Source organism: Streptopelia decaocto (genome assembly GCF_964273445.1).
Source record: "Streptopelia decaocto genome assembly, chromosome: 5".
NCBI lineage: Eukaryota > Metazoa > Chordata > Aves > Columbiformes > Columbidae > Streptopelia > Streptopelia decaocto.
Window position 1 is genome coordinate 25,454,969 of NC_138659.1, and position 27,286 is coordinate 25,482,254.

The 27,286-nt window shown below is 38.0% G+C and overlaps 1 protein-coding gene across 2 annotated transcripts; it reads right to left on the reverse strand.

Annotated features, from left to right (window-relative positions):
• Positions 1 to 27,286, reverse strand: ZNF326 (zinc finger protein 326). 2 transcript variants are annotated; one of them, XM_082054858.1, is made up of 13 exons: positions 27,132 to 27,286; positions 26,567 to 26,641; positions 19,555 to 19,681; positions 17,080 to 17,485; positions 14,220 to 14,418; positions 12,423 to 12,457; positions 11,384 to 11,471; positions 10,580 to 10,694; positions 8,672 to 8,819; positions 8,247 to 8,346; positions 6,760 to 6,890; positions 5,868 to 5,963; positions 1 to 786 (listed from the first exon to the last, which is right to left on the reverse strand). In XM_082054858.1, the coding sequence occupies exons 1-13, from the start codon at positions 27,145 to 27,147 to the stop codon at positions 550 to 552; spliced, it is 1,773 nt and encodes a 590-aa protein (XP_081910984.1). In that variant the 5' UTR covers positions 27,148 to 27,286; the 3' UTR covers positions 1 to 549. The 2 variants fall into 2 exon arrangements, with proteins under 2 accessions (XP_081910984.1, XP_081910985.1); XM_082054859.1 differs by lacking the exon at positions 26,567 to 26,641 and having other exon boundaries at positions 27,132 to 27,285.

Here is a 27,286-nt window from a genome sequence, read left to right on the forward strand (position 1 = left end):
TAACATTTCTTAAGTGTTTTATTGCTACAAACTGGTACATCTTATCACAAAAAGCTACAAGGCATATAACAACACATACTCTATTATACAGAGTGCAATGCAGTCCCCAAAACAGCCACACTCAACAGCACAATTTTTGAAATTCATTCTGTACTAAGAGGTAAATATAAGCTTATGCCATACAGCATTTAATATATTTACCCCACAGTCCCACCTCTTTTCAACTGATCAGACCAAAAATTACTATATCCAACTTTCAATACACACACCAAAAAAATAGGATGCTTAAAAAAATATACAACACAATGTTTTAATCAGCTTTAACAGTCACTTTGCTATAAAAAGCTCAACTAAAATAGTCTTAATTTCATTTTAAACAAAATCAGAAACACGGAGGAATTATATAAACAAGGTCTCCACGGAATGGAATGCATGCATATGGTGGGGAATCTTCAACAACTTCATTTCAGACTATTAAGAAGTCTTGGCCACTTTAGAGCAGAAATAAAAAGCTGTTTTGCCCCCCCACATATTTTCATTTTCTTGCACTTAGTTATCTTCAGTGTGGTCTAAAGTGAAGTCAGTTTGTTCTTCAGTTTCTTCCGCTTCTTCCACTTCTTCTGCTTCTTCTGCTTCTTCCGCTTCTTCCGCTGCTTCTGCTGCTGCTGCTTCTTCTGCTTCTTCCTCTTCCTCTTCCTCCTCACCCTCAACTGGCTCATCAGCTTTGTCCTCTTCTTCTGTCTGCTGCTCCTGAGCCTGATCATTAATTTCAAAAGGATTTTCACCCTGAAGCAGAAGATGGAAAGCAAACATTTTTATATTTATTTCAAATATAAAATAAAACAATACTCCTCATTTCAGTGAATGAAAATGGCAGCCACTAAAAAATGCTATGGTATTTTATACAGCTTTTTAATAGTTTGGGTTTGTTGCCCTTCTATTTTTCTTCAAGAAAATCAAAGCAGATTTAAAATCAGCTACACCTTGGTTTTATTTTATGCACCCTGGAAACTGCAATCCCAATAAACTGTTTCATTTAATGAAAGGAGAAAAGTCACTGAGAAAAAAGCCGAAGTACGCTACACCCAAATTTCAGTTCAACATTCAGTAGATTAAATTACATGTTTAAGCTTCAACATGTTTTTATTTAAAAAGACAGCTGCTGCTTCTTTCTTCCCAACTAAAACCAAATCTGAACAGTTTCATTCTGCTTTTCCTTATTTGCAGTCTTTATTTATTCTGAAAAATTCTATCCAAAATGTAAACTCTTCAGTAAATGAAAAAGAAATCTAGAATTCATTACATTGACTAGCTTGAAATTAATTCCTTTGCTGATCCAGAAAGATTAAGTAGATTTCTTGACAGTATTTTAAATACGCTGGCATTCTAGTTTCACATTTTCTCTGTTCCATACAATAACTCAGTACAAGACATACCTCAGCTTTCACTTGTTTCAGCTATTTAAGAACTATGAACAATCAATAAGCAATCAAGAATAACTACATGAAGTATTACGAGTTTTTTTGCTAAAGCTCCTTTCACATTCACACATCTGACGGAACTAGCCTGAACATATGACACCAATCACTAACTACACCAGGATTGGAATTTCAAGAATATTATTTAAAAGATGATCCAAAAGAAAAACTGAGTACTAGGCCCCTTATCTTTTTTTGCTTAAATATTTTTACTTCAGTTACATTTTTCTGGTAGGGTCTTCCAGTGGCCCACAAATCACTCTAAAAAATAGAAAGCTCTAAGAACGTTTAGCAAATGCCACTTATCAAAAATTTTGTTTCCTTGATATACTGGAATCAAGAAAAATCATAAATTCAGATTTAAAGAGTAACCCAAAGAAAGTAGAGTTCTGTGAGACCATGTTATTCCAAGTCCCAGGATAATCTTATGCACAAACTTTACAATGGCCAGCCTACAGCGCTTACCGCCTCACCTGTGTTGAGCCCAATCAACTCAAAGACAGTGCTGCCATATATAAACTCCTTTAATAAAGTAGTATTTAAACTTCTTTAAGATATTAAGTTTGTCTGTTTTAGAAGTAGATTCTCATACGTAAGGGTCAGGTACATAGAAAGCTGGTATCTAACTTATCCAAGCCCTATGAAAACAAGAAAACTCCCATCTCAGTTAAAACTCACACCACTTTTAGAGGATCCACTATTACTGTTAAGTACCACAGGGCTACAGAACACCAGGGAGTATTTCACTGAACAGGTAAGTGTCCAGCATTGAAATACCAAGATATTTACTATCTCAGTAAACTGTCTCATGAAAAAAGCATACAGAAAAGCAAGTGCCCAAACCGATTCAATTACAAAATCAATGGAAAGCATAGTGAAATAAAAAGACTGAGCTTCCAAACCTTAACCCAACAACGATTAGTACAACTTCCACAAAATTCTACCCCTCTTTTTGGACAGAAGTGTGAAAGACCTCCTGACTGCAAAGCTTCTAGTGTAATTTTAATTGGTTCAGCCAAATACTTTCAATCACATTTGGGTACAGAAACAAGGATTTCCAAAGACAGACAGAAATAAGTTAATTACCAAGTTAATACTCCACCTGGTTCACTTCAAATACATGCTCATCAGTAGACATTACAGAGGGAAGACAGGTATACTAAGAATTTCGTATGGCCTAATAGAGAGCATTGTTTCCCCGCAAAAGAAAACAAAAGGTGGCCTTTCTCTGTAAATGATTCACAAGGATATCAGAAACCCTTTTTATGTGTCTGATACATGGAAGGATTTTAATCTTTCCTTTTGTCTAGGCTACGTGTAATGATGAATTGTCACTAAAGAATGTCTGTCTACAAGAACTACTTTCACCCTCCTGTAGGCAACTCCTGATCGTCCCTGACACTTCAGGACAAGCTACAGAAAATTGTTACACTTAATTCCAGTGGAGACAGCACGTCGTTCTTGGCCAGCCTAGGAGAACTGGATTCAGCACACTGCTTCTGGCTGAACAGATCTCTATACAATAAGAAAAATAAGTTGCTTCCCCCAACTGTTTTTTCAGAATAAAATGCACTTTTCAAGTTCTGAAACTAAGGAAAAAGTTACTGCCCTCAAGGGGAAGATCCTAACGACTGCACTCTTTCCCAGTGTTGTAGCATCAGAGGCATCCAGCACAGCATGCAGAGCCAATTTTGATGCTAGTTGATTTTGACAGCCACACTGGTCCCATGTTCCCAGATGGCTTTAAAAACAAAACAAAAAAAAAAAAAACAGAAAACACGAACATAGGCACACCACTGAACTGTTGCAGAAAGACTTTATGATGACTTCAGAGCATAAAAACACAAGCAGATAAGTAGTTTATTCCCAAGAGATGCATTCTTTGGGTTCCTTGTCTCTAGAATATTTAAACTGCAGAGAAAGTTTAAGACTGTGAATTGGTATTTACAAGCCAAGCTTCGGGATTCAAGTGTCCCCAGAAACCACTCTGTCTATTTATAACAGGTTGCACAAACCTGACCCAAAAGATGCCAAAGTCTCTCTACCTAACTGGTAAACTTTAGAATGCCTTCACTAATACACATGATCAAGCAGTCCTGGGACACAGTGACAGAAAATGTCAATCTCTATATATCCAATATATGCAATATCCAAGCAGCTTTTAATCACAGACATCATTCTATTTAGGAAGTCCTAAGTGGTCCAAAATTAGAGATAGTCATGACTTCATCAAGTAATCGACTTTTTGTCTGAGAAACAAGATGGTCTTTTTTTCCTCCTTATTACAAAGGAACTTGCTACAGGTTCACAAAACTTCCAAGATTATTATTTCAGAGTGGCCAGCAGGTGGGTTGTGGTGGATTTCTCCCCTTGTTCCCTCTTTACAATGTGGACATAGGAGAATAAGCAGAAAGGAAGAACTATAAAAAAATCATATGAAGAGCACATTGGAAACATAAAAGGGTCCTACTACACAAGACCAACACTGGGGAAACAGAGGTGTCTTTAGAAGAATGGCCAAGGTAAGAAACAATGCTTTCAAGGTTCTTTGATTAAAATGTCTATGATGAAGATATCAAACAAGAGATTACGAGAAAAGTACTGGCCTCAACAGAAAAAGAACTTCCCTAATTCAACTTTATTTGGGATATGCACCTCTTCTAGACCACACATTAAAAGAACAAACTTCCCAATATGCACAGAGAAATCCAGTAGTGTAATAGAAAAGAAATATATATATATATATATATAAAATCTTTTTTGCTCACATCAAACTGTATCAATAGAGATGCATTAAAAAAAAAAAACCAATAGGAGTTGCCAACGTGCAATTTTGTTCTCCTTTTGTCAAAGGCATCTATGATGTTGATGACCTGCCTTTGCGACTTCATACAGATCTACATAACAGTCCCACACGTTTTCCCTGCTCCAAATTTCATTCTTCCATACCACATATGCAGGATAGACAACAATTTCCAAAACAGTGTTGGGTTTGGGGTTTTTGTTGGTTTGTTCGGGGTTTTGTGATTGTGGGGTGTGCAGGGGTGTTTCCCCAAGCCAGCATGCCCCGCATCTCCAAGCAAGCTACTTTTGCTTGGAACAAGGATTGCCTTATCTCCTGGAAGACCGCAAGCACCAAATGCATGCATCACAAGCTCTGATTCATCATATGCAGTGTGAAAAACCTGGACTCCTTCAGTCTGCAGTTGGTTATACATCTGGATAAGGACGAGAGGGATCTGCACAACCAGAAGCTAGACATATCTCACTGAGCAGGTGCTGCTGAAAGTGCATTAAGTTCAATCCACCTCAGGAAATACCAGTGCTAGGCAGTCTGAAAACATCAGTGATCTGCTTCTGAAGACAATCTTGCAAATTCTATCCTTCTCAGTTTTGCAGCTGATGAATGGCACATTTCCATTCCTCCTTTTACCAGTCCCCCACTAGGTGGCTGTATGGGACAACGCACACCCGGACATAAGGAACGCCAGAGGAGACGGCTGGAAATACACACAGATACTCCAGGCTCTGGTACCTTTTCTTAACATCTACAGAACAGTTGTCTGAATCTGAGTCACACACCCAACCATGCATAATTTTGCAGGACATGACTAACTGACATTTTAAAATCACAATTTCTGCATGGGCGCACACATTGTCATATTTCTGCAACACAATCTTGCTTTGTCTGAAAAAGTATATTGTTTGGGCATAGGCAATATTATAAACCCATTAAAAGCAACTACCAGAAAGAGCTAACAATGGTACTACCAAAAAAGCCACCTCACCGGCCCAAAAGAAAAAAAAAAAACACACATTTTGCTAAAGTGAATTCACATACATTTCTCAGGCCACATATTTGCAACACAGGCTGCCATAACTTTTAAATTCTCATGACAAAAACTGTTGTAAGCTTTCATTTTTTGTATGTTGCCATGAATACTAGAAATTCTATGGAATAAAGTAGCGAAGTAGTGTGTGCATTGTACTTTAGTACCAAGACACACGCTGGAGCCTTTGCTTCTTAATGTAAAGATATTCTTTTTTTAAGTGTTTTGTGCTCTGCAGTTAGTATTATAAATAAAGACACCACTGATGCTTTCCTAAAGCTGGATTTTTTTAAATAAGAGCATCTAATTAAAAATTGACTCAATATAAAATGATAAACCAAAAGCTGGTAAATCTGAAGGTGGCAATCTTTTCTGCAGTCGAAGTCTTCTGAGACGATGATCTGAGACTCACAAAATACATTAAAAGTATTTTCAATCCATGAGCCACCCAGAAGGCAGAAACAGATACCAAAGCACTGAGGTTTAACTCCATGAGCATGGAGGAAGCAGTGACATACCAAGCATTAGAGATTACTTTTTTTTTCTATCTGCATCTTACCTTCACATACAGCTCATACCGTGCCTTGACTATAGGATTATTCAAGATACTGGTGGCAGTAAGAACACTCTCCCTTTTTATTTGTTCTCTGTAGGCCTAGGAAACAAATTTCACATTGAATAATTATCATATACCTATTACAACTGTCACACAAATTTGAATTCATCATCAGCTTCTGTAAAGAAAATAACGAACGTACTGCAGCATGAAATGCTCGTTCTTGGCATTTAAATCCAAACCACATAATAAGCTCAATTAAGTCTGGGAGTGTTTGTGAGTTTGTTGCTTTAGTTTGATGAAAAGGTATATTCACATCTTGCTTATATAATGAACTACAACTACACGCCTGTCTACAACCACAGCTACTTGTTCTCATCAAGAGATAGCATGCATGCTTTTCCATCCCAGCCTAAAATATTGTTGAAGATGTCCCTGCTCATGGCAGAGGGGTTGGACTAGACGACCTTTAAAGGTCCCTTCCAGCCCAAACCATTCTATGATATTACATAACCACAGAAGCTATATACCTAAACAAAACATTACTTTGGCAATCTTGCTTACTTGTGGCAACTGTGATTTTTTTTTCCACTCACGCTACTCTTTCAATTTTTCTACCAACCTTAAAACGTATCATTATAAATTGTAACAGGGACCAATACCATACTACTGCTGAGTCTAAACTGCTCTCACTTTTCATCAAATTAAAAAGATGACAGCCAAGCAAAAACATGCTGGTAACATATGTACTACATTTTGCAATCTGAACAACAAAATCTTTTCACCACTTAATGGCAGCAATACAAATTACTTGCATCATGTGCTGCAACACTTGTCACCTACTATTGACTACGCTTGCCATTTTTAATTTTTAAATTAACATGTAATATCTTACTTGTTTTCCTTTTGCGTGATCAGGAGACTTTAAGTGCTGCTGAACGGAACTGTGTAAGGCTGGAACATACACACTGCAAGCACTGCAGTGAACAGTCTCAACTTTCATCATATGGTCATCAGCAGTAACCCCTGTCAAAGAAGATGCAACAACTCATTAACACAAAATGTGTTACTCTAGGGAAGAAAAAGAGGGGATTGGTTGTTTTGTAACAGAAAATTAGAACTCTCAGTTGTTAAACACGTCAAACTGAACCAGAGGGGCATATTCACTGAAATTCAGACATCAAAACTAGGCTGAAGGCAATGTTGGAGGAAGCTTTTCACTTGGATATTCCTCTACACAGACTATCAGAAACAGGTAATTATGTTTTACTGTCTGAGGTCATAATATATAAACGCCTTCCTGCCCAAATAAAGGGAAATGAAATTATTAAAAAAAAATCAAATTTAACTATTTAACATACAAAAATGCCACCTATTTAAAGTAAACAGTAACTAATATCCTTAAAATACATTTTGATACAACAAGCAAACAAAGCTTCACCAAAGCAGTTGGCTTTACTTTACCCCTCATAAGAGCAACTATTTATTTCCTTGCCTGCCCTCACTACCAGGAAGCAGCGCAGGTTCCAATTCCTCTTGCAATTTTAACTATTAGTTTGCCAACAGAACACTCTGATTATAAAGGCAAACATGCCCTCTAGTACTTAGGGAAAGTATAATACACAAAAAGAATTTGCAAGATTGTTAAGATGTTGGCTATATCGGTCTTTAAGTACCTTTTAATATTTAAATTTGAATTAAGGCCATATTCAGATACAGTTATTGCCCAAAATAAAGGTATTCAAAAGATGTCCCCTCTGGCTCTAGCGCATCTTTTCAAAGCCCCCAAGCAAAGGATAAAGGAGAACGATATGGCACAACAAGGCAGGGACACACAAACTGCTGTAGAAAACTGCCTGTAGAACAGTCAAAAAACCCCCAAATAATCAGGTCAAGAAGTAACTTGTGTAGCCAAGGAAGCACTCCACCTCCTCCTTTTATCAGTGTCCCTCAACACCACAGCAACTATCCCACTTATATTATTCAGCTCCTTGCCATCACATTTGACCATTATCACCTCGCCCCCTTATTACGTGCTCTCTTCCCATCTATCTGCATCCACCTGTGGCCACTATTCGTGCATTATACTGAATAAGACCGTGACAAAACCCACATAATTCCGTTTGACAAGCACCCAGCACAATGTCACCTTACTTTCTGACAAGGCTACCTGGATAGCAAATATAAGTTTTGCTATCTCCCACTGTGCCTATATTCCACATTATACCAGAAATAAAGCAAGGGATCCCAACCAGGTATAGAAAAAGTGTGAAAACTAATCATTTGAATCCAAACATTTTATCGATTTCGAAGAAGAATGAAAGGAGAACAGGACAAGCGGAGCTCCACAGTATGCACTTTCACACAAAAAGCATTGCTCACCTTCCATTATATCTTTTTCAGCAGCTTGAGCATTTTCCGTTTGGTTATTTGTCTGTTGCTTACGCATAGCTGTCTTCTTGAATTTATTCACCATACACTCCTACAGAGAATCAGAAAGAAAAAAAATGAACACACTTGATATACAATTGTTTATAATCCAATAGCAATCTATACTTAAAATATTACTCAGACTAGCTCTTGTAATAAATAGCAATTAACTGCTGTTCCTTCTTAAGATACTACTTTTAATTGTAAAAGTAACACTATTTTACAGACTGTCTTTGCTTCAATTTTTACTAACGTACTGTGCCAAACATCATCTGCAAAAGGAATAATGATAAATTAAGCATATTTTGAAGATAAATGGTAAATTGCAACTACATTCTTACGTAGAAGTATTATATAAGTCAAAAAAATTGTCTCACATGAAGAAATTCCATCACTACTTTGTCAAATTTGGTTTGTTTCTGGATATGATCCAACGTTTCCTGGTGAGCTGCACTCTCCAGATGTGCCTCAATTTCTTTTTCTTCAAATGTTCGAAATTTGCAAAATGAGCAAGTAAAGGCCATTCTGTTAAGAGAAATACATTTAATAATATTACTATTAAAGAAACATTCTTCCCTCTCTCCTCAAAACTATGAGGACATGCAAGCTTAATAAACAAAGGAATGGCAAAAGTGCTTTTGAAAAAAGCCTAAGTGAAAAGGAAAGAAAAATAAAAAAAATCCAGTATTTTACCATTATGAAGGGTAACTGCCACAAGGACCAAATATAAACCAGGCCAGTCTCAAAGTAATGAATTATCAATGCAGAAGATGAAAACTGCTGAAATCAGAAGCTAGCCATTTAAAAGCCACGTTATTCTGTGAATGTATCTATCACAGCCATCTCTTGTCACTGTGTGTAGTACTTCATAGCAAAGTCAGCCCATGATTTCCAAACTACAAATAGTCAAAGGCATTCATTTAAAGCTCATTTTCCACATAAAAACAATATAATTTTTATAAGGAAATATGGCTCCCTCAGTACAACAAGGAAAAGGCTCTGATGCTGTCATCATATACCACACTGACATAGAACAGCTTTGTACAGTGCCAGCCAGTAGCCTGCTTGGCTGTGTGTGCTGGTTTGACTGAACATGGGTTAATTTTCTTCATGCAGTTAGAAACCTTTCTTTTTCATAGCTAGCATGCTCATTATTTGGATTTAGTTTGAGAATAAGCAAAGAGCACCCTAGCACAGAGCTCATGTTTTTATTGCTCTGGTCTGAGAGCCAAGGCCACTGAGCACCCTGCTTACAGGTGTGAGGCATCGAGGAAGGGGGGCATGGATGGGGCAGAGCTTGATTGACATCCAGACTGATCAATGAGAATATTCCATCCCATTAGTGTCATGCTCCAGATTTAAGAGTGGGACCTTCTGGTTTGCTCTTCCTCTTGCTATTGAGCCAGGGGAGTTTGCTTGGGACGTTTAGCCCAGCCTTTTGCCATCCTGCAGAGGCCTCTGGGCTTTCCTGCCTTTTTCCTCTCTTTTCTCTCTCTGGGATTAGCTGTGGGACCGGGTGCTGCTTGCTGGGACTGGCTGCTCAGTTGTGGACACAGTTCATGAGGAATTGCCTTGAGTATCTCCTTTCTAATTTTTTTATATTCATATATATATATATATATATTTACTACTAGTGTAATAGTATTTCATTATTTTATTAAACTGTGTTTATCTCAACCCAAGTTTCTCTCTTCCCTTTTGATTCTCTCCCATTGGGGGCCAGGGAGGGGGGTGAGTGAGTGGCTATCCTACTTGCACTGGTAGCTCGGGTTAAATCACAACACTGTGGCAAGACTAAGTTACAGAACTATCTACTTATTCTTGCTACAAAATAGCTCACCACACATATAAAACCAGAATAAATTCAATTTCTAACAGTTTATTAAGTCAGCATGTATATATATTTAAGTGAAATAGACACTTCAAAAGCAGTACCATTCTAAGCTGCTTCTCAAGTGTGCACTGATGCATTTGTGGGGGAGAAGGTGTTAGGAAATTGTGTATTTTCTGATAATGCAGAGGTCCAGTGAAACATCTAAGCCACAGGATTTTGGTGCTGGGTTTAGGGGTTTTGTTTCGGGGTTTGGTGGCGATCGTTTGGGTTAGTTTTTTGGTTTTGTTTTGGGGATGAGGGGTTTGGCAGGTGGCAAAGGGTGGGCTTTTTACTCATTTTTTTATTTATTGAAAAATTAGTCCTAAGGGTTTTTTCAGGAAAGAAGACATTCTTACAACAGGATAAAGGGAAAGAAAAACATTGCACATAGGATAAAAGTTACAGCACGAACCTGTATCCATCACCGTATTTTTCACTGTTTTTTTCCCTTCTACGCCTTTGCTTCTCTCTTCTGGCCTCAATTCGCCGCTTCTCTTCTTCCTCACTTTTAACTTCTCCTTTGCCATCTTAACATACAGTAGAGGTTTTTAAAATGTTATGTTAAAAACAAAACAACAACAACAAAGGTATTTGTCCTCAAAACGCAGAGAAAGACCCTATACCAAAGTGTTTCAAAAGCTTGATTTAAAATGCCATAGGGTTTTGCTTTGTTTTTCCTCTAAAGTCAACCAATTTAAACACTTGCTCCCAACAATGCAAACTTAGTAGTTTAGGCATTACACTTTAGATTACACTCATAAAAGTAAGGAAATTCAGAGTTAAACCAAACCCTGCCTTGTTCTGCCTAGGAAAACATTGAGTTTTCCTCTGCAACTCTAATCAGTTGGCTGCAAATTTCCAGCTCTCCTTACCAACATATAATATGGGATAAACATAATTTAAGCAAAGGAATGTCAGTAAGTAGAGAAGACCACTTGCATTAATTTCACAAAATTAAAATAAGTCAACAATGACAATATAGAAACATGATCAGAAAGGCAGAGACGATAAGCATGTAAAGAACAAAACAAGTGATGGATGAATGTTACAAATTACCATGTCCTCCGTGGTCCTAAATTTACAAACTCTCTTAAAAAAAGTCATGCTACTCAATAACGATTAGAGGTCATACATACAGGCTTACTGAATCTATTCACCCACAGTCACACAAATACAATACCTACAATACCCTACCTGACAAAGGAAACCAACTTACCTCCAAAAGTCTGATATCCAAGATCGTAAGCATCTCTTGTAAAGTCTTCATATATGACAACTGCACCACTTGTGTCCACTTCAATTTCCTAATAAAGTCAAATCCATACATTTTGTAAGAAAAAAAAAAAAAAACAAAAACACAAAACAATGCCATTCTAAATCTACAAAAAAAAGAGACTGAAAAGAGACTGACAATTATTTCCAATAATCTGTTCCTCGTGATTTTTACCAGCTATGACAATTGAGGAAAGCAAATTGAGTCTAGTTAGACTCTGCGTACAAACACTTCAAGCACACCTTAATATCTTGAAGTCTTCGTGAATTAGTTCACAAAATTCTCATTGTCTTCTACATAAATATTCTGACTTCTAAGTCAGACTTTAAAGTACTTAGTTGAGAATATGTGATACTAACACCTCCACTCAAAAAGAAGGAAAATAACATTCCAGTCTTTTAACACAGAACCAGGACATATATATAGGCTTAACTCACTAACCACATTCTTAAATACAGTTGCAACTGATCTTTCTGTAGGTAGGAACTAATCTTTGTATCCTATCAGAGAAGACCTGTTAACAGAGGTTCTTTTTTTATTTACCCTCTCTCCTACATGCTTCCTGTGTCTTATCCATTCTTCTTCACTGCTGTTAAGTGCAAAATGGCACAGGGATTACTAAATTTCTCAGGCCACCCAAGCAGGTGACAGGTTTATGAATTCAAGCCAACTACCTATGACAACATGAGCAATGTCCATAGGACAGCTCTCTGTGTGTTACAATAATAGGTACGGCCTAGAAATACACTTTAAAATTCATTTTCCAGGCTATCTGCACAAGACATATCTTTCACTCAAGACCAGACTAGAGACCAAAATAAGACAGATTCAGATAAGGTGAAGAAAAGAAAAAAGTTCAGAGAAACTTATATAGTTAAGTGTTTAATTTTTACACCTCTAGCTTAACAATTATTAATCTTATGGTATACTGTACAAACTTCTGAAAGAATCACAAATATTTTCCAGTTCTGGGAATCTTTACCTCTATAGTAGAATCCTGGAAAGATGACTTCATGTCTGTAAACATAAAATGAGAAAGAAATAAATAGTGCAAAAATGCTGTCATCGACAATTCATTTTAAGGCAATAAGAATTTAGGAAAAAATTCAGCTTGTTATGCAGCTAGGACAGTACACATTTACAATCTATCATATTTTAGTAATAATACTAAACGTAAAATCAGTTACTCTTGGGCATATAATCACCTAACTCCACAAAACAAAAACGTCAAGACTGAAGGACAATGTCATTTTGACATATCTTTTCATACAGATATTGTATATTATATAGATTATATATACCAATTGCATCCAATTTTCTGTTAGTTGTTACCCACTTTTCACTTTTTAACCACATGATATTGCTTAGATCATCTTACAGCTGAAGTCTCAGAAAACCGTATTAAGCGACCCAACAGTTTCTTCCCCCCAGTCTCAGAGCCACAGGACAGGCTGGTTAAAAGTGTATTCTAGTAGGCACCATCTACTCCACTTCTTTAAGTAACTTCAGTATTATACAGTATACTGGTCCTTAAATTGTGGAAATCAGTGAGGGGGAACAGATAACAAACAAGAAGAGCTCTGTCTGAAAGCAGTGCAGAAAAGGAGAACCTACAGGAAGTACTGAAAGAAGAGCAGCCTTGATCCGCCTGGATGTGTATTTTACAGACCACTTCATCACACCACAGCTGGCAAGTCCAACAATAATGTTGTCTACACAAAAGGCAGAGGAAGGTGTTCTATACACCCAGTGTCTGATTTTTTTACAGTACTCTTGAAGTTAAAAACAACAGTTTTATAATACACAGTAGTTTAACTAGAATTACAAAATAAAAAAAATAAAATTTTCATGTGGAAGTTTTTGCCAAGCCTGTTTATTTACCTTGTCAACTTTTTTCAGGTGTGATTTGAAAACAAAGAATATAAAAAACATACAATATAAAAAACAAACTATATAAAACACTGCAGATGCAAATTACTGAGGAAAATACAAGCGCAAAGAAACCCTAAAGTATGACTGCTGTAGACCTTGTTCATAATATCTAATACTCAAATTTACATCCCTCAGAGCAAGGGATTTACTCAGACCTCATTGGTGAGTTTTTTCTCCAGCTTTGACTGTAGAATCAGAATTATTAGAATTATAAGACATCTTTAGGGAAGCCAAGACAAACCAGGCACCACTAGTATTTTGCAATTTATATTTCCAGTTCTTCTCTTCATTAAAGAATTTTATTTACAAGAAGAAACAATCTCTCTCTGCCTTTCATAAATTATTCTGTAACAGTTTCCACTGTTTTCTCAGTTTGCCTCCCTTTCCTTCTCCTCTTCAACCACACCCCATGCCTTTATTTTAGCTCCACTGCAGTTGATGCGCTACTTTTTATACCCATCCAAGTATTTGGACAGCAGGGCCCAGCTCATGCAATGGCACATTTTAATATGGGTGAGGCATCATCACTTAAGGCAACCTGGGATCCGAAATTATTTTCAGTGGTGAAAATTTGCCTCCAGGAAGTATAAAGTCTGAATGCAATAGTCTTCAACAGACATATTTAAACACACCAAAATGTCCTATTTCATTCAACAAATTGTCTTTGCAGTAGAAAAGCTAGAAGAATAAATTCCTTAAATCTGTTGTGGGGTACTCTAAAGGTAGAAAATTAATTCCAAAACAGCACATATAGCCCTCTTTCTTAATATTAAAACTAAATAATTCCTAATGAACTGAAATAAAAAAAGTCATTTTAGCTTTAAGAATCATGGCACTTGTTACTTACTAGGTGATTTTTTCTGGGTCAGCTTCAAAATAGGTTTTGTCATTTTGGGTTTCTTGATAAATGTCCCACCAGGTTTGTTATATGGCTGTGGTATCATTTTTCTTTTTATTCCTCTTGCAGCAGCTGCTGCAGGACTGGGTTTGTTATGATAGTCAACAACAATTCCAGGTCTGTGCATTCCTCCAAAGTCTCCCATATGCTGAAAATTTGTGAAATCAATAGAAAGGTATTAATATATGAAATCAATAGAAATAAAACCATTACTTGGTACAATAAAACTGCAAATTAAGTAAAATCTGCATTCTATAGCAAAATGCAGGGGAAATTTAAGCTCCCAGTTTGATGCTGTGTTTTGCAATGGCTTTGTGGGCGTTTGTCCAGTGGAATGAATACATATATATAAGCTATGTTTCTGCTTATTCAGAACCATTGTCCAGATAATGAACATGTCTATCAGAGATCACATCTCAGCCTAACATCCTGGCTCCTCTCTTCAGATTCTCTAGATGATGTAGGACTTTTCCCTCTGGGAAAACCACAAAGACTACCACCCAGTTTTTGACACTTTAGTCAGCAGTCATTTAAAAAATGGCAGTTTCTTTATGCCAAATGATTAAAAGTGATTTGAAAACTGAATACAGAAGGTTGTCCAGCCTGAAACAGCAATTAATTGAAGGAAACTCATTCTTTCTTGTACTTTTCTCTCCACTGAATTCAATAAATTCAGAATTAAAAAGGTGGGTCTGGAGGAAGTGATATAAAACCACGGCAGCAATAGGAATGAAACTTCAGTTGAAAGACTAAACCTTTCTATTCTTTCTAAAACACTGTAAAGTCACTTGTGGACACTTGTTTATGAAAGTTACCTCTCTGAAGGCACAGATTAAAAGAGTAATCTGAAGAGGGAGAATTTAGGTAGCTGCAATATTTTCAAAAGTGCTAACATACTTCTTAATATTAACTCAATTATTCGATTAATAAAGGGCAGAAGAGAGCCCACTAACTGGATGGGTGACTTGGATAAGCAGAAATATTTGTATTGCCATGAGAAGAGAATTAGTATTATGCTATCAAAGTTGGAAGAACATAAAAATAACTGCAATATACTGTGTGAAAAATATGACTTCTCTTTTTTTTAAAGCAAATTTTAAATGACAGTCAGGATGTACCAAAACAGGCACTTTTCTTAATCAGAAGTCCATGCACAAGATCTCCATGTTAATTTATTTAGTTGAGATAGCTACAGAACTACCTAGCATGTACATTTATACTCTACACATATAAATTTTACATGAAGTATGCATTTGGACAACTCTTTTTTTTTAAACAGATAGTCCATCTATTAAAGGTGCAATGCATTTTACATATGGTAAGTAGTTAGCCTTCACATTCTCCTTTGTTATATAAAAGTCTAAAAAGATAAATTTCAAAAGCAAAACAAAAAAAGAAATAAGGCTACTTGGTTGTAACTCTGTATAAAACTTTCAGATCTAAATGACTTCTGAAAGGATGGCATCCAAGCTTAAGAATCTCACACTTTCAGCTTCACAAGCAGAGAAACAAAGATTAGAATCTATCTATTTCTCATACCATGCTACATGCTAGCTAGCAGCCATGTGCAAATCTGAGCTAAGATTTGAATATGGCAACTACAGTAGTCAAGAATGCTGAAACAAAACAACCACACAATTAGGCATTTAAAAGACCCAGTTAAAAATAATCTCTCTACACTTCAAGTTACAAACAAGTTGTATGCTTTAATATTAAAGAATTGCTTCCCAAAGAAATATGGCACGCTTAAGAATTTTAAAAGTTACTCCTAGAGGCACAGGCAGAAAAGTGTTCACTGAACGCTTTGTGCTTAAAAAAAACAACCAGAATTGGGATTATAAAAGCAAGATAAAGGGACACCATCAACTTAAAGTTAAAACTTCTGACAGGACTTTTTTTTTTATTCTCTCTGTTGTATTTTTTTTTCCCCTAGCTCATTTAACATCAAGCATTATTTCTCCCAACTGTGATCCACTATTTCTTGTACAGTTAATCTTGCCGCTTCTTGGACATAAGCTTCTGCATCCTACACTGGAAACAAATCAAATGAAAAGGAGTTAGAATGTTAAGTCTTCAAAACAAAATTAATACAAGTAACAGGACTAGGCACACTATCTGGAAATTAATCTCAGTTCTGCAAAAGGAACTGATTTCAAGTTGATGATGTCCCTTTAATCATGCTTTAATTTTGAAAAAGGTCACAATAACTGCTAACCACCCGCCTTTGCCATTTCCTCCACATCACCCTTCCAATACCCAAGTCAGAGTAAGAATTAAGTTCAACAGACTTGATGTTTGATAAAGCATGTGTTCAACATATTAACGAATTAGCTAAACCTTTACAGGAAGCAAGAACTACTCTAGTATTCACAACCTGCGTTTTATTTTTTGCTTATACATTGCACCTTTAACCTACTCAAAACTTCAAAAGGCTTTGAATTAAACTTTCGCAATAGTCAAGTATTTCCCCACCAGCAGCAAAGATGCTAGTGTTTACAAGGAAAAATGCAAGTCCTTTTAATCCCTTTTAGACCAAACCTATTACTTTTATCCTCACCTTTCAAACAAAAGGAGAGATTTAACAAACCTTATCAACTAGTCTTCTATTACTCATTACTTTCAACAGAAGGAGGGACAGGGTTCTGCTTGAAGACAGCTTCAAGGGGGTAAACACCATTGTCAACCATGATAGTTTGCTTGGACAAAAAACCCACACTGTACTGCACAGTGCATTCATTTTAAAGCAGCGGTCTTGAAAGGGTTTAAAAGAGTGTCTAGTGAAAAGAATCTGAAAAGATTCTGTACTTACTCCTCGGCCTCGGCCTCTGCCTGTTGATGGTCCTCCAAAAGCATCATAGTTTCTGCTTCCAAATCCACTTTCAGGATAAGCAGGCGTTCCTCTCCCCCGAGAGCCTACAGGTGCAGGCTTCATATGGGGTGAAGAAAAACTGCTGTAGGAAGAGTAACTCTCTCTTCCTCTGTCCTCCATAAACCCAGGCCTCAATTTTGAACGGGAGTAAGGTGCTTCCCAGCTAGACCCGCCCTGGTTTCTACCTCCGAAAGAGTCAAGGCTATTCCGGTAGGAGTTGTCAAATCGACCACCATAACTACCTCCGAAGCGGCTTTGTTCGGGTTCATTATAACCATAGCCAGATCTGTACAGATCTCGCCCACCCAGAGAAGACCCGGAGTCGTAAGACTCATAAGGTCCAAACCTGGAAAAGTTGCACAGTGAGGAGAAAAAAAAGTAAGCTTACTAATGTTATACATTTCAAAAGACAAGTTATCAGTTGACATTTATCAACTAAAAATCAATTTATTACTATACTGGTCCGTACAGTTGTGTTATTGTTTAATCTTGATTAGGGCTGGGCAAACACACCATGACCAGATAGAAAGCTATCTGAGCCATTTTTGCTACAAACAATTCTAAAGTTCAGTATGCCTGAACTTCGTTTACTTAAATTTTCAGCAACATTTTCTAAAACATTACTAGAGCCCAGCCCTAGTCTCACAAAAATAATCACCTGCAGACATTTATAGGCTAGTCAAATGCTCCTTTCTTCAAAGTCATGCCCTCATATTCTAATACTTAAGCAGCAGTTAAAAGGTGACTTAGTTGTGAACTATGGAGAAAAAATTTATTTTTTTAGTGGTACAGTTGCGAATATTAAACACCTCACAGTTCTAATTTTAAACAAAAATACACATGCTCTTCCATTTATATTTGTACTTTTTGGAAATTTTCTTTCCTGCAAAATTAAGTCTCCCAATCAAAGAGTTCATGGTCTTCAGTGTATCCATCTTTCACTTGCAGACCATTAAGTCTAGCAACTCAGGATTTTGTAAGTCTATCCCAATGCATGCACAGTGGACACAAACACAGTCCTTGGAATTTCAGAGTAGAGTAACAAGGAGCTGAAATCTTTACTTATCTATCAAGAGTTTTTTTGGGGGAGGGAGGGGGGTGGTAAGGGAAGGAAGAGGGTGTCAGACTAGAAATCATCCATATTTGTGACCACTTGGAAAGGAAAAACATTAGTATCCCTGCAGAGTTATAACAGGGTGATTCAGCAGGAGCTGGGAAAGACAACCCCTTGACTGAAAAAATACAAACTAGAATGGACTCAAATTACTAACTGAATCTGTACTAAACTGAACGGCTTCTTTTTAAAATCTAAGTCTCAGAAGACCCAAAGCTACACAGAAAATGACATAATCTACAGAAAGAACCCATGCACAATATTAATGTTATATGGCAAGAGACATTTCAGTGTTCAAGTAGTCATTCAACCTCAATCATATGCAGATTACTGTATGGTAGGTACAGCTCATTCCTGATTCTCTGCTCAGACTTTTAAGTCAATCTTAACGATCATCTTCAAACAAAGTATACTTAACTGTTTAACAAAACAGCAAAACACGACACTTCTCCTGCCTCCCTACTTAGTACTGTCCTTGCCCAGTGGCACCACGGTGACTAGAGAAAAGAATCATACAAAACTCTGGCTGCAGCCAGATAAGAATTCAAGGGCGCGCACAAGAAAACCATCAGATTATTTAAGTTTTCTTCACATTTTATTTCCTCCAAGATAGAATCACTACTCTGAAAAGCATGCTTCTTTGAATATGATATTAAGACCTAAATCAAATCAGCTGCTCCCTACTGGTTTTATCTGAAAGAGCAACAGTAATAGTATCCCAGCATTAAATACACAACTTTAAGACCACTGCATCAGAATTTTTATTTTTAGACCAATCCATCTTACAAAACAGCCCAGAACATGCACACAGTTATGAGTGTAATCAGTACCTGCCAATGAAATAATCTGGACATGACTTTCAGATTCAATACCAAGATCATTTGAGCACTGCACATTCAAACCAAAGAACATAATACCCTAAATGTTCCTTGAAAATGGAATGTTGATAGATTCAGTCTAAGGCACCAAACCAGTTAGGTCTAGTCTGCTATGTCAGAAATGGTATGTCAGGCCAATCAGCTACAAATTGCAAACCATTACCAAAAAATAAAACTTCCCATTTTCATTCAAAGACGCATTGTTTCACTGTCAAACTTTTCCACTAAAATGCTGATTATTACAAGAATCTAGCTCTTACGGTTTAGTATTTGCCAGTATTTATCGAACACGAAGACTCAGAACGAAAGCGTTCGTACAAAATCATAACAACATGCCTCAGGAACACTTAAGTTAGAAGACAGAACAATTTAAACTTAAATCAGACTTGATCAATTCTTGGGACAACTGAAGGATTATTTTACCTGTTACCACCACCACCACCTCCTCCGCCTCCACCTCCATGGCTCTCCATCCCATAAGATTGGTTAAGGTAAGAGTCCATGGATCGTGGGCCACCATAGCCTCCATGCCCATAATCACGGTCCATGTCTAAAAAAAGAGGAGAAAAATGTTTATAAAGCAAACAAGAAGCCTTATTAAGTAATTTAGCTTAAATTCTTAAGTAAAAAGTTTCCTCCTTGTCACAGTGCTTACAAACAAAATACAAAACCGTCAGCTGCAAACCAGTGCCTTTGTCATCACCTGAGCACCTCTTAACTGAAATCAAGTTCATATTTTTTCCCAGTAGTGGATTATTTGTTCCATCAGCTGGAATTCAGACGCAAGTTAGATTAACAGAATTAAACGGAGAAGCCCAATGTAGAATATGTCAGAAGACAGCGGAGAATTAAGACCACTTCCCTCCCTTTAATAATACACACAACTCACAAGCATCTGCTTTCTCTATCCAACACCACAATAAACCTCCCTTCACACTGACACAGACCTTGGGTGAGGGTTACAGGCTGTCATGCTGCAGTACAGACTCTGTATGTAGGCCACAGTCAAACATAAGAATTTTCTCCGCTCTAGCACAAGCCAAAATCCACCCACATCAGCTAAGTTGCAGCAGTTCACCAACTACATTAGGATGTTGGTATTTTATAGCTGAACTGATGTCACTTCATGACATCTTTATATCTTGTAATGAAGTCTGGCAAAAGAACCAATTTCTTCCTCAACATTGGAACTCCTATGTAAGAGTTCTGGTTAAATAACTACTCCAAGTCAAAGCAGTAAAACAGTGTCATAGATCTGCATAGGGAGCATGATCCCCTGTGTTCCTGCAGCAGACAACTTGCACTTCACTAGCATCCTAGTGACCAAAACTGCTTCTGGGTACCAACCAACAGTAACTTTTGGGTCACACAAAGGAAGCCTGGCAAGTCAAAACTCACAGAAAAGGTTAACGTAGAGAAGGAAAACACAGTGAACACAAGAAGAATAAAACCATAACCACTCAAAGACTTGTCCACTCTGACAGGAGGGAGTACTGTATTCATTTCAAAATCTCCAAGTGTAAACCATTTACTTTGCAGAAGGATAACAGGACAACATGCTCACTTGAAGTTCTAAGAAAATTTACGGTTTAAATAGTAATTGTGTGTGCATATGAATTAATTAAAATAGCTCTGGTGATGAAAATAAGTATATTATTTCCTGTTTGTACCTGTTTCTTTGTAAGCACCAGGCAGCCACTGTAACTTACCTTCTTACATCTGTCAACAAGAATTCTGCAAATGGTATTGAGCTGACTATATCACTTTTACACAGATGTTCTTCGCATGCCTGAATACACTCCAACAAATTAATGTCTCCTGCTGATTTTTTCTTTTAATGATCATAGGTACTTTCTAAAAAAATTAAAGAGTATATTTCTGAAAGAAAAAACTTTGGACAGGGAATTCACACTGCACCTTTCCATATTCTGAACACACAATAAAGATTCAACAGCGAAGCTGAAAAAAAATGCTTTTCAAAATACTAATTGCATAGCACCACACAGCATCAACTTAAACTGCAAAAAGTTAACTCTTTCTAGAAATGGCTGAGCCTTCTAATTGAAGCATCTAACATTCGTCTCTGGTATGACTGAATGATCTACCATCTAATCCTGTGGAATACCCTCAAGACTGCCTACTTAAAGATGCAGGTCAGTAAAAAGAGTAAAGTAGTCAATAAAATAATCTCTTTCACAGAAATGAAGGTTAGATGATCCCATGGTCAACCTCAGACCCAAGGTATTTTTTTTTTAATACAGTATATCTAATCAAAAGACACTGACATTCTGAAAACTGAAATATCTGACCTGAAAGCATCCAATAATTTCCCTTAGTTTCACCTGCTTCCTATTATCTACAGACCCTGAGATGGCACAAAGGTAATTAGCTTAAGACTTGAAGAGGTGAATCAAATTACTCAACAAGGAGAAACACAACATACTGTCGAGATTCCTGCCACTGCAATCCCATTCTGTTACAGTGTAGTAAGCAGTGACCAGTGTTGTCCATATGCCAGAAGTTCACTAGTGGGGAAAGAAACCCATTCACATGCAAATGAACTCTTCTAAAAAATAGTTTGAAGCATAGTTTTGAAATAAATTTTTAGTCTAAAATTTTTAGTATGAACGCAAATACTAAAATAAGTTCTACAATCACAGGATAATTTCTGACACCCACTTCTGTTCAATACTCTCCCTACTTATCCATAGTTCATGTTATCTAACATTAGCAGATTTGCTGTAGAGCTATGACAGTCCCTAAATCTTCAAATCACTGACTTTAGGATATCACCACCTCCTCCCCTACAGTGAACAGCTTACTCATCCTTTTCAGACTCTCTGCACTGAATTTACCTATGTTATAACACACTCATATTTGAAAAAGTTTAACAGGGGATGCAAAAGGTACAAACAAGTGAAGAGGGATGATCACTTGCATAATTTTCTACTACAATAAACTGGAGGTAGAAACTGAAACTTAAAAATAACAAGCTAAGAAATTAATTGGATCCTTTTCCACAGAACAGATACTTAAATCCTGAACTACTCTATGACATGAAGTTACTAGAAACTTACACAGATTTAAGAAAGAAATTGGATAAATCCACTAACAAGAAATTTCAAGGAGGTTGAACACAATGACTAGGTCTCTGGTTCAGAAAGTCTCAAGCTGCAAACCAGTGAAGGCCTATAAAGATACCAACAGAGTACTTACACTGCTCCTTCCACATCTCCAAACAGTGACCTACAAGATATTGTTGAGGTAGGACAGACATGTCTTCGACCTGACCTAATGAAGGTGATCTTATGATCTCCTTCCAACTATTTCAATAACTGTCCCAGATTGCCAAGCAGTTAACCTATCATTCCAGCCACTAGCCTCCTGGTTCAGTCATTTTGTCAGTGGCAAACTTTACTGAAGATTTATAGATTTTACACTTCATGCCCCGAGCTTGACAAAGATACTGCAGTCAAACAATAACTGCAATATTTCTTCAGGCATTAACCTTTACTTCAAAAGTCTGTTTTCAAAGTAAGCTTTAACCTAAAAAGGGGGAAAACATACAAAAAGACAGTAAATATTCATTCAGGTGAACTAAAACAGAAAATATTTCAGTTTCTGAATGTAGTACCTGAATAATAATCACTTGCACAGCTTTAGCTACTACAGTCTCAAGATAAATAACTTATTAGTTGGCAAACCTCACAATCACAGACAACAAAATCCATTCATGCTGGCCTCTTTCAAACTTTTGATTCTTTTTCTACTAACTAAAGCAAGACAGAGGGACCCAGAACATTAAAAAAGCTGCATCGACCTGTAGCCTGCTCCCCACTCACTGCTCATAGAACAGTTTGGGTTGGAAGGGACCTTCAAAGCTCATCCAGTCCAACAACCCTGCAATGAGCAGGGACATCTTCACCCAGATCAGGTTGCTCAGAGCCCCATCCAGCCTGGCCTTGAATGTCTCCAGGGATGGGGTATCTACCACCTTTCTGGGCAACCTGGGCCAGTGTTTCACCACCCTCATTGTAGAAAATTCTTTCCTCATATCTAGTCTGAATCTCCTCTCCTTTAGTTTAAAACCATCACCCCTTGTCATGTTGTAACATGCCCTGCTAAAAAGTCTGTCCCCATCTTTCTTACAGGCCCCTTCTAAGTATTGAAAGGCCACAATAAGGTCTCCCCGGAGCCTTCTCTTCTCCAGGCTGAACACCACAAATCTCTCAGCCTGTCCTCACAGCGGAGTTGTTCAAGCCCTCTGATCATCATGTTGGCCTCCTCTGGACCCTCTCCAACAGGTCCTTGTCTTTCCTGTACTGAGGGCTCCAGAGCCAGACACAAGACTCCAGGTGGGGTCTCATCAGAGCAGAGCGGCAGAATCACCTCCCTCGACCTGCTGGCCACGCTCCTTTTGATGCAACCCAGGGTACAACTGGCCTGGGCTGCAAGCACACATTGCCAGCTCATGTCCTGTCTTTGACCCACCAATACCCCCAGGTCCTTCTTGGTAGAGCTGCTCTCAATTCCTTCATTCCCCAGCCTGTTTTGATACTGGGCATTGCCCATTGTGTTAGCTCTGGCTGTCACCATTGGTGGAGATACCTGTGGAGTTGCCTGTCTATGTTAACCATTCCAACTAAATCTGAAATTCTTTCCCATGCCAAGAGAACACAGGCTTAAGCACTGAAGAAAAAACACCAGGAATTGTACTGCCATGTTCCAAACTGTGTAGTACTTCAGCTTCATTCAATTTTAAATAGTAACTGTTTATCAAAGAAACCTTCAAAGAAACATTGTATTTGTGTATCCATGAACACTACAGAGTGAAAAACAGTAGACAAAAATAAGTGGTTCATATTTGCTCCTGAAGTTTAAAAATGAAAGAGTAAATATCTGAAGTGATGAAGGTACTGACAAAGTATCTGAAACAAAGAGTTTGTTGAAGGAATAAATCAGGATTTGGTATGTGCAGCTTCTTGAGTAAATACAGTGTGGACAAATAAGCTGTTGAACTAAAGTACCTAAATAGAATAGCAAAGAATAATCTCACTTTTCATTTCTAGATTATACTTAAAGCCTACTAGGGCAGGGGAGAAGGCAGAAAAAGTTTTCAAAGGGGAAAAAAAATATACTACCTCCAAAATAAAAAACAATGGGACACTAAAAGACAAGTTCAATTTACAAATTAAAATGTTATTATGTAGGCATTCCTTCAGAATTAAAAAAAAAAAAAAAAAAAAAAAAAGTGGTATCTAGTGGAGACACCATTTAAAATAGCTGCAAAATAAAGAAAAATCCAGTTTTCCTTAGGAAGAGAAGTATGAAGTTAATCATGTACTAAGTAAGACTTGAAATCCCTTGGTGCAAAGGACTCAATTTAAAAGAAAATGCTTAAGATCAGAGAACACTGAAATCATATTCGCAGCACAAAAAAATAAATCATTTTCAATATGTTCTCTATGTGGAACATATGAAAAGGCTAGAAAGATGAGCGAGAGATCGTGCAGTAATAAATAATAAATTGAAAAAACCTTCAGTAAAATAAAAACAACCTTTAAACAACAGAGAAACAGAAGTAACAGCTTCAAACAACCTAAATATCCCTATATTTTAAATTCTTAATCCATAATGACTACAACAAGCTTAAGGATTCATTATGCAAGAGTAAGCAACACTTTTCCAGGCACATTACATTTTTCACAACAGCATGCCTGCTGTAAGATCACAACCTTGTCATTAGATACAGAAGTTTTAACACAGACTTCCATGCAAAACGAGGAAACAACCCAACAAAGTAGACAAATTTTAGAAATAGCAGCAAAAGCCATTTCCCCTTCCAGATTAAAAGGACAATAGTTGAAGTAAACAAAATATTAACATGAATAGTTGATATTTCTGTAAATAATCCTGTTAATATTATTAACATAATTTATTCTACAGGCCATGTCACCTCTGTCTCAAACCAAGTTACCAGCAAGGGATAATGATGGAATTACAGTGGCCGCTAGCCATCCAATGAAAAGTGCTTCACGCTGGCTAAAAGTTTCCAACAGGAAGAACCTTGCCAAGAACTCAAGTGAAAACCGGGAAAAGATGAAAACCCTCAACATCCACCCTCTGTTGCCATCTGCTGGACCCCTACAAAACAGCCTTTAGCCCCCTGTGTAGAATCGGGGTAAGACAAAGATCTATTCACGCCTTACTAGTGTATATACAGTGCATAAACATTAATGTTAAATGTTTCGAGCTGCATACATCATAATTAAACTTATTAAATAAGTATGAATAATAGCTTAATTATCACAATGAAAATTATTATTTGAGTGGTACATGAAAGGAAAATCTCATTTGTAAAACATACGTTTGATTGGTTACTTCTCACAGGACGAGCCTGGATTCACTTTAATACTACTGTCATCAAACCTCAGAAAAGCAGGTTCTGTTGTAACATTCACTGTAGCCATTAACAAGATATTTAAACTGCTACTTAAGAAGAACCTTATCTAATAAACATCTAAAGGACATTTAATTAGGAATCAATATAGAAGATCAAAAAACAGGGCCATAGCTTAAATTTAATTATTTTACTATGAAGAAAGATAAATGGAAAATAGTACCATTGGCAAATAAAAAGCTAAGACTCAAGGAACATATCACAAAAATTATACTGAAATCAAAGATGTGCCTGTAAATCAGCCAGCAGGACTATCAGGGGATCCAAAAGGTAACAGTTATTAGGTGACATCTGTAAATGAAGCTTGGGTACAGTTTATGGTAAAGTTCTTAGATTAACATCGCTTTAATACTTGCTTACATGCTGGCAATAGATGTCAAATCATTTCTTGAGTCTTACTGAACTCCAAATCTTCTTACAAAAATATGTGCATTCCTTTTTGTAGTATCTATGTGATATTTTCGATAATGTAAAAAAAAGAGCCAGCCTTCGCTGTATTGCATTTACTTTATATCCTTTCTATATTCCTTCCCAAACTCTTAAAAGTAACAGTATTTACAAAATAACAAAAATTAAAATCGAGGAGTTCCAGATTCTGTTTTTCCCATGTCTATGTAAGAGGGGGAAACATCCTCTTTCTTTTTGAAAGAAGTGGTAAGAATCTAATACAGCAATCCGTAAGAAAACAAAATACTGATTTATGCAAAAAACATCATCACATGAAAAGTTTATGCTACCCCCAATCCTCACTCCTTGATCTCACAGTTTCGATTTGGAATGTGCAGGAGTTCATGTTGACATGCCCAAGATGAAAATCGAGTCTCACTCCCAGCTAGTTATAACTGCTCCAGAAAACAACACGTGCAGTCAAACCGCATTACGCACTTTTAATAACCCATTTGTTTTTTGCTTTTGCCAACACTGACTGTTCAGCCCCAACGCTTTTTACAGGTTAGACGTATTTATAGCTCATACCTGAGACTGACCCACTGGGCATGTTCACACCACAATGCATGGGGGTATCTGGGAATCTCCAATCTCTGTCTTCAGCTGGAGAGGATGGGTGAGTGAGAATGACTTAGTGCTTGGCGAGAGCCGGAGGGGAGAGGCAGGGAGCCGCCACACGAGGCGGCTCTCTCTCCTGCCGGATCTCCAGGCTCCTGACACGACCCCCTCACGGAGCTCGCCCCGAGCTCCCCCCGGCTCTGCCCGCGCCGCCCCCGCCCGCCGCCTCCCGCTCGCCCCCCGCTCGCCCCGCGCTCCCGGGCGCCTCGCCCCGCCGAGGGCCGGCCCCGCCCGCGCCGCCCGCCCGCCCCGCCGCCCCCCGGGAGGGCCCTCCTCCCGCGCAGCCCTCCCGCCGCCGGCCGCAGCTCCCCCGGCCCCGGAGAGGCGGCGAAGAGGAGGACGAGGACGCGGATGTGGATGAGGGGGGCTCCGTCCTGCGCGGAACAAAGCGGCCGCTGCCATTTTGAGACGCGGCCGGGCCCCGCGGCGGCAGCGGCGGCCGGGCCCGACCTTTGCTCAGGGGGTGCGCCCTCACCTTCCCCGTAATCCATGGCGGCGGCGGGCCCTGCTCTCCCAGTCGGCTGGCAACGCGGCGGCGGCTCCGGCTGCTCTCAATGGCGCCTTCCACCACAACGAGGCGAGGCGGGACCTGCGCGCGGCAGCGCGGCCACGGCGTGCGGCGATTGGCCC